Raw genomic sequence first — 9102 nt, forward strand, 5'->3', positions numbered from 1 at the left:
GCCTAAGCGAACTTGTTGACAACTTCGCTTACTTACATAAACATAAACTTAAACATAATTACATTACAGACTCGATTACAAACGCTAGACTATGAACTACTGACATTTATGTACCAACAGACTCCCCCTTGGCAGTAGCTTCATATCTTGATCTTCAAAGCTTGTGTCTTGTAATCTCTCGTCTTCTCTCTTCATCTCTTCAAGCATGCACTCCCTGTCTAACACATACAGAAACCAACTTCTGGTACTTCTTAGCTTCCTCTTTCCAAGAAGGAATGTAGAAAATCTTCTTAGCATGTAGTACCTGCAAGTCAGCTTGAGACAGATTGACTAAGTGCATAGGATCATACACTCTCATGATCTCTTGCTCATCTTCATCCTCCATGACCGCTTCAGCAGTTTCACAATCCACGTACCACCACTTCAAGTCTTTCAAGACGTTCTTGGGCATCACCTTCATCGGCACTTCTTTTAAATGACGGACTGGTTTATACTTCATAACCATCCATGGTTTGCCGTCTGCCCTCATCCCTCTATCCTTGTCCTCTACTAACTTCCCTTTCTGAGGCTTCAGAAGTTCAAACTTTTTATCTTTAATGGCCTCCTTCCAAACAATTTTCCCAATTACTCTCGCCATGTTATCATCGCTTCTGTTTATCAGCCCCAGTCTTGCTAAGTCTTTCACCTCACACTCCGGTAAGGTATTCAGAGATCTTAACATCTTCTTGAAGTACTGAATGCCGTCGTAACGTTTGATCACAAATAGTTTCAACTCTTCATCGTACAACCAGCATATGATTCCCTTCTTTGATTCTGCATATCCCTTTATATTATACGACTTTTTGAACATCGTCGGTACTGCTGGCTTCTTCGTCTTTACAAACCACTGAGCGCAGCCTTCCTTCCAGTTTGGCTGATCTTCCCACTCAGTGTTGTCAACCGCAGCATCTTCACATATAGTCGACTGTTCAACCACAGGGATCTCATGCTCTACATTTTCTTCAACAATCTCTCCTTCTTCTATCACATTCTCAACCACAATTTCTGCACCAATCTTTTCGATCTCATCGATTGGCAGAACATCATCTTCATTTATCAACTCATCATCCTCTAACATATCGTCTATCTCTTTCAGCGCATCTATCATATCATCAACCACATCCACATCATCACCAACAGCAACCACATCATCACCAGTGACAGACTCCCCCTCAGCTGTGGAAGCCCCAAGAGCTATAGTAGTTCTTGGCAACTCACCACCTGCACCTTCCGGTGCATTGGGATCATCGTCTCGGTCTTCTCTTCTTTTGGTCCTCAGCTCATCTCCTCTACAGCTCATCTCCCCCTGAGATGCCTAGAACACCTTCAAGGCATCTATAATTTTCCCGTGCTCAGCCAGGAGGGATGCCTGCAGTTGATTTGCTTCCACTAGGCTTTGAATAGTCTTGGACTGCTCAGCTACAATCCGCTCTAGTGAAGCTATTCGATCCGAGTTTGAAGTGGGCGTGACCGCAGGTGGTACCGTACCCGATAACCCTGCAGTAGTGGTGACCGTAGACTCGACAAATCGTGCTACTACCACCGATGGAGTAAGCGTTTGAGGTGGTAGAGACACAATTGCTGGAGTCGACGTCTGGACGGCCGTGATCGATGGAATGTCAGCCGATTTCTTGGCTCGGGTCGGAGTTCGGCAGTGGAGATGGAATGTGGCGTACCTGGGAATAGTGACAACGTTGGCAAAGGAAAATAGTGGTGGTCAGATGGCAACGATATTGTTTTCCCGATGATTGTTCTTCAGCCCGTCGTTAGGATTTTCGGCAACTGATTTGCTGCTGTTTGAATGCTTTTCAGATGTTGACCTTATTGAGTAAGAGAATAGAACGTGGAGATTGAGGCAATGAGCATTCTTTTGTTTTTATCTAGTGTTGGTGTTTGATTTTCAAATTTTGAATTATAGATCGTGTGAAGTGAACCGCCCATTTCTCAAATATGTATCAAGAGTTGTACAGGAAGCATTAGGTATTGTACAGTTCTTAAAATTCAATATATCAACTTTCTCTCTCTTATCACTACTATATATAGTAATATATATATATATATATATACAAGTAAGGTAGTGAATGTGTTGTATGATTAACTAGGACTCACACAGCGTAGCTGACATTTAGTATGCACGCAAGTGAGTAGGATAAGGCAGCTAGCTTGAGGAGGGCACATGGCAAACGAATAAGAAGCTGGCATCTAAAGAATTATGATACGTTTATGAATGATGTTTTATTTTGAAAAACGAAAGATGTTTGTCTAAGACAAGATTTGAAATGATATGTTATGTTATTGAAAGTTTTTATATTCCGCAAAAGTTTTAATTAACTCTGATAGTTAGAACTGTGTTTAGGAGTAAAACCAACACCCAAAGTGAGGCACTGGGAACAAGGTCTTACATCGTGGTAGGCCACGCATTACCCAGGAACCTTCTGTAGAGTCAGTTACTAACGCAAGGGAAGAAGGAAGTGCAGCTGGACAGAATCCGAGCAACAATGAGTGTATCAACTTGATCCTGCAGTTCTGGCCTCCATCGCTCAAGCTATAGCTGCTGCAGTGAAGAACCTGCAACCTGAAAAGTCTGTTGGAAGCCATGTGAGGACCGCTGATAGGGCAGGGGATGAAGGTAAGAAAGATGATGATGGGAAGGTGATTCGAGTGAAGTTCGATCTGTGAAGGTTGATGAGAGAAAGAGAGGTCGAGGTGGGTGTAACTATAAGTCGTTCAAAGATTGCGACCCGCCGAAGCTGATTGGTTTGGGGGATGAAATCGCTACTCTCCAATGGATAACCGCCATGGATAAGATTATCCGAATTAGCAAGTGTCGTCCTGACCAAGCAGTGAGTTATGCTACCTAGTCGTTCGGAAATGAAGCTATGTGTTGGTGGGATCCGGTAGAGCAGAGGAAGACTCAAGAAGAAATTAAGGCTATGAGGTGGGATGACTTGAAGGAGATGGTAATGAAACGTTTTGTGTTGATGCTAAAGTCGAGAGGGCTGAGATAAGGTTTTTGAATCTGAAGGCGAGAAAGATGACACACCGCGAGTCTACCACTGAGTTCAACCACATGACGAGGTTGGTTCCTGACATGGTTAATACTTAAGCTAAAAGGATCAAGTTCTACATAAGAGGACTGCCACAGAACGTCCGCACTTTAGTCAGGACTAATAAAGCTGCAACATTCGAATCTGTTGTTGAACTCGCAAAGATGATTTGACTGTGGATGATGTACTGGTGGTGGAAGAGAAGAAAGAGAAGAAATGGGTTGTTCCTGCTAAGGGACCTGGTACCCAATCATGGAACCCAGATAAGAGACAAAAAGTGTGGGAGAAGAAGTTGTGTAAGACTTGTGGGAAATGCACGCTGGTGAGTGCAAGTAGGGCACTGGTTCTGATGTGTGCCATAAGTGGGGAAATCCCATGGTGTGGAATGCAGGATAAGGTCGAACTCTTGTTACAAATGTGGTAATATGGGTTATTTTTCTCAGGATTTCCATGCAAAGCCCGCGTGTTATAGGTTCGGGAAGACATCTTACTTAGCAAGGGCTTGTATAGGTGGTGAAGATGGAGAAAATGAGAGGAAGGATGTTGAGCAAGCTAGGCCAAGGACTAGGGCCTACATGCAGAGTTAGGAACAAGGCAAGCAGATCCCAGATGTTACATGTACGTTTCTAGTAAACGGTATTGCTGCTTCAGTATTATTTGATTCGGGTGCGAGCTATGACATTTAGTAAGTTAGCAAAGATGAAATTTTGTCGTGTGCATGAAGCTTTTAAAATAGAAACCGCGAGTGAGACCTCAGTTAGAATATTGAGAATGGTTAAGGATTGTATGATAGAGTTAAAGGGGCGTGACTTCCCTGTTACTCCGTATATTATGACCTTTGGAGGTTTCGATGTGGTTTTGGGATTGGATTGGCTATCTGAGTTTGATGCTCAGATAGTGTACAAGAGTAGGTTGATAAGGTTAAAGTCCTTGGATGGTGGCATGGTGACGATCTATGGTGATACAGAAAGTTTGGGGCTTAATTTCATTTTGATGATAAAAGTCGAAGGAATGTTAAGGCGAGGTTGCGGTGCTTACCTGTTGTATGTTATCAAAGTCACGACTGAGATGAAAGAAGTAAAAAATTTTCCTGTTGTGTATGACTATCCAGAAGTGTTCCCTGAGGACCTTCTGGGGTGGCCACCGGAGCGTAAGATAGAATTCCAGATAGACTAAGTTACAGGAGCCTAACCCATCGCGAAAGCACCTTACCGCCCCTTGTTGTCCGAGACGAAAGAATTGATGTCCCAACTACAAGAACCTCTCGATAAAGGTTTTATAAGACTGAGTGTTTCCCTGTGAGGCGCACTGGTGCTGTTTGTTAAGAAGAAGGATGGAAATATGAGAATGTCTATAGACTATCGTGAGTTGAACAAGCTTACGGTGAAGAACAGATACACGTTGCCACGGATTGATGATTTGTTTGATCAACTACAAAGTTTGAGCTGGTTCTCGCAGATAGACATTAGATCAGGCTATCATCAGCTGAAGGAGAAAGAGGCAGACATACCTAAGACAGCGTTTCGAACGCGGTATGGATACTACAAGTTCCTCGTGATGTCGTTCGGTCAAACGAATGCTCCTGCAACATTTATGGACATGATGAATAGGGTATGTCGGCCGATGTTAGACAAGTTAGTCATCGGTTTTATTGATGATATATTTATTTATTCAAAAAGCGAGTCTGATCATGCTAAGCATTTAAGAGAAGTATTGGAGGTTTTGAAGGAAGATAAGCTGTATACTATTTTTTTGAAATGTGCATTTTGGTTGCGGGAAGTGCAGTTTCTTGGGCACGTGATAAATCCTAAAGGGATTACAGTGGAACCATCTAAGATTGAGGCGATAACAAACTGGAAGACTCCGCAAAACCCGACTGATACGAAGTTCTTAGGGTTGGCTGGCTATTATAGGAGATTCATTAAGGGCTTCTCCAAGATAGCCGCACCGTTGACCGCAATGACCCGAAAGATAGTAGTATTTAATTGGGGTAAGTTTCGAAAGGACGCTTTTGAGTAATTGAAGAGAAGGCTCACACAAGCTCCAATTCTTTCCCTACCGGACGGTGATGAGGATTTTGTTGTTTGTAATGATGCCTCACATCGTGGGTTAGGTTGCGTGTTGATGCAATGAGGAAAAGTAATAGCCTATGCGTCCAGATAGTTGAAAATTCACGAGAGTACTTATTCAACACATGACTTAGAACTAGCAATGGTAGTGCAAGCTCTTAAGATATGGAGACATTACCTGTATGGTACTAAGTGTACTATTTATACTGATTATAAGAGTTTGAAATACTTCTTCAGTAGAAAGAGTTAAACATGAGGCAGAGAAGATTGTTAGAGTTGATAAAGGACTACGACTGCGATATCAAGTACTATCCTGGTAAGGCTAATGTGGTCGCCGACGCACTAAGCCGTAAGAATGAAGAAGTCATTGCAACAGTGAAGTCATATAAGTTGATTGTTAACTCAGATCTCTTTGGAGAAATCGTCAAGGCGTAGTCTGGGGTGCTTGCAGATGAAGGATTAATGAAGAAAGAAAGAATTGTCAGACAACAAGACGAGGCGATGGAAAATACTCATGGTGTTAAGACTAGGTTCGACCGTATGTGGATTCCAAGCCATGGAAATCTCAGAGGTCGAGTCTTAGATGAGGCTCACAAGTCGAGATTCTCGTATTTGTAATCATTACCCGACCCGGGTTCGGGATCGGGTATTTTTTAAATAAAGTCCCGTATTTGTTTAGTATTTTTATTTATTTCTATTTTATATAACTGAATATAACTATGAGACTTGTACAAAATCAACCCCAAACTAAGATTTTATCCACTTTTGCAGTCAACACCAAAGATCAAGGACCAAGTTGTAAATAAACAAAAATATATCATTTCCTTCTCTCTCTACCACCACCGACTGCCGGATACCACCCTCCCCATCTTTCTTGAATCAATATTTTCGGCCAAATCACGTAATTGACGTAATCAAATCATTAGCATACCTTAAAACGCGTCTACCGACACACTAAACATTGTAAAACATCACGTATGACAACTAATTGATGCGCAAACACAACCATACAAACCGCGGCTTAAATCAACCCTATTACACTATAAATACACACTTACAATACAAATAAACTTGCTCACACACTGTATAAACCCTCATGAACCAACGCCCTAACTGAATTTTATTATACGAAGTCTTCAAGATCGGATTTAAGATCAAGCTTGAGCCGTAAAACCTACTTCGCTGTTCGCCCTCAATTCATCATCAATTATGGGAATATTTGTCGGTGAACCTCGAGGAGCTTGACCGTTTTCATCCTAGTTCTTTTTTATTATCTCGTCCTCACTTAATCCACTTGTTAAGTAAATTCACATCCCCCTTTACTGTTTTACCTTTGGGGGGGGGGGGGCGTTATGCGTTTACAATCAAACTTATTATAGATTTTCACTACGATTCTAATATATGTGATATTGAAATTGCTCGATTAGTTGATACGTGTGAATGTGACTATGGGTTTACTTTTGTTTTGGTGGTTGGTATCTCATCCTCAATAGTATGATCATACACCGTCGAAATAATTCGTTCTTAATATGATTCGGGTGAAAAGACAACTTTTATTTATTGTTATACTAGCTGTAGTGATTTATAATTATCGCATGGAATTGTCTTTTTAAATATTATATATACACAAAAATGTGATTTACTTGCTCAACTTTATGTTGATAAATATATATATATATATATATATATATATATATATATATATATATTCACGCATGACGCATGTAGCTTTATTGGATGAATCAAGTATTGAAGTTTAGATGATACCTTAGGTTGTTTTGATGAATGAAGAACACATTTGTTTTAAGTTATATATGATTTGAATGTTTATTTGTAACGGTATTTTTGAGACAATGTTTGTGCTTTTGAAATTTGATATATGAATTAATAATTTAGATATTGACACTTGTATTTTACTTAGTGTCTTCTAAGATATGATACAATATTGCCGCGCCCATGCATATTCCGCCGTAGGTTGGGATGTGACGAATTCGTATCAGAGCTGAAGGCTATAAGATAGGTGGTTAGACATAACGACCTAATGGCATGCTTAGGGTCCCTATACGTGTTCCTATATGTGCACCCTACTTGTTTAAATTTTTGTCCATAGTTTAGCAGGTTTATATTGTTTTATCATATACACTTGTACACAAAAGCACAACACACTTATTCCGAGGCTATGCGTCGCTCCAAAAAATAAAAATAAAAAATAAAAAAAATATTTTTTAAAAGAAACTCTAGGTAGATTTTTAATCAGGAAATTCCTTAAGAAATCCCACCTTTTACTTCCCTCTCCTTGAGGATGATTCGTGGGGCGGATATGTAGTAAACTGTAGATGGACCCACTTGTTTACCGAACCCTTGACACCAAGTCTTGCGAGCCTAAGGAAGTGCAATGCGCATAAATCTCAATCAACCACGAGACCCGGTTGCCTTCCTAGAGTGTTCGGTAAGGGTGTGAAACTTACTAAACCAAAGCATATCACACCAAACGTACCTAAATCTACAACTCACATTGTATCAAACGTGGCCATGTGACGATCACATCCTTAATTTATAACAGAATTCACGGTGATCCGTGGTTAAACTCGGTTTTTCCGTATTTTGTTTTGTTGAACAGATGGATGAAGTATGTATAATGGGGTGGTTCCCGAACTACTTCAACCGTCTACCTCAACACCCCCTCAAATTCGATTTTCGATCGATTTATTTAATTGGTGTTCGATATTTTTCATTTGTTGGAAGGACCCATGGTGGTTTATGAAGCCCTAACCAATAAATGAACCCATGTATTTTAATTTAAGTTATGTTGTTATATATTTAATTATTTTTTTCTCAAAATGTTAAAGATGAAAAAATGTTAGATAATCAAGTCTCGTAAGTAATGAAATTCTCAATCTCAACCACAATCACAACCTCAAATATTAATAAAATTCACAAGTATCAATTTATTCAAACTCATATATTTACTAAAATTACCCGAGCCTCACGAAATTTTACACATTTTACCCTTGCAATATGACTTCCCCTCTCATCAACCGTAACCGTCGCATCGGCACCTCTGGCCGTAGCATGTCATTCCGCATCGCTAAGGGAATCGTGGAAGCCCTCCCGAGAATTATCTCTCAACTCCAAACTGTGAATTCCGCTGCCACACCCGTGAATCAAAACCCAAATGCTTGCTCCTTCAAGCAATTCACAAGTGCTAACCCAACTGACTACCTTGGAGCCGAGGGTGCTACCACCCTCCTCCAATTGTTTGAACACATGGAATGTGTGTTTCTCCATTGTTCTTGCCCGGAAGACAAAAAGAATACCTACGCCGCGAGCGCCTTCAAATCAAGTGCCTTCACTAGGTGGAATGGTGAAAACTACGCTCTTGGGGCTGAGGTTGCCATCGCTTTGCCGTGGGAAGACCTCAAGAAACGCATGCTCGAAACGTTCTGCCCAAAATATGAACTCCGTAAGTTGGAAGAGGAGTTTTGGAACTTGAAGCAAGACGGTGGTAATAATGTCTCTTACAACAATGGATTTCACGAAGGCAGCCTTCTCATCCCGCATGTGGTCACTCCTTTGGAGTGGGACATTGATAAATACATCTCGGGTTTGCCGATGCAAATCCAAGATTCCGTTCTGAGTCGTGACCCGAAAGTTCTTCATGATGCCATCACTCTATCCAGTACCCTCACCAAGAACCACGTTAAGGCCGAGAACTTGATGCGTATGAGTTCTAAGAAACCCAATGATAAGCCCACGCCCGAGCCCACTAAGGAATCTAAGCCCCAATCCTCTAAACCCGAATCCTCCCAGAGTAACAACCACAACAACTCATCCCACTACCGCAATAACAAGAAAAAACCCAACTCCCAAAATTATGTCTTAGCCCAACCATAAGCCCAACAAGCCCCTCCAAACAAGAAGCCCTACACCGGCCCACACCCGTATTG

General features: G+C 41.1%; 1 protein-coding gene across 1 annotated transcript; it reads left to right on the forward strand.

Annotated features, from left to right (window-relative positions):
- The first annotated feature begins 3761 nt into the window (after positions 1-3761).
- LOC143620616 (uncharacterized) lies at positions 3762-4262 on the forward strand. The gene has a single exon (XM_077092273.1). The coding sequence runs from the start codon at positions 3762-3764 to the stop codon at positions 4260-4262; it is 501 nt and encodes a 166-aa protein (XP_076948388.1).
- Positions 4263-9102: the final 4840 nt, after the last annotated feature.

Source organism: Bidens hawaiensis, unplaced genomic scaffold (genome assembly GCF_021521415.1).
Source record: "Bidens hawaiensis isolate Kalapana, Puna unplaced genomic scaffold, B.hawaiensis_p1.1 tig00002617_1, whole genome shotgun sequence".
NCBI classification, from domain to species: Eukaryota; Viridiplantae; Streptophyta; class Magnoliopsida; order Asterales; family Asteraceae; genus Bidens; species Bidens hawaiensis.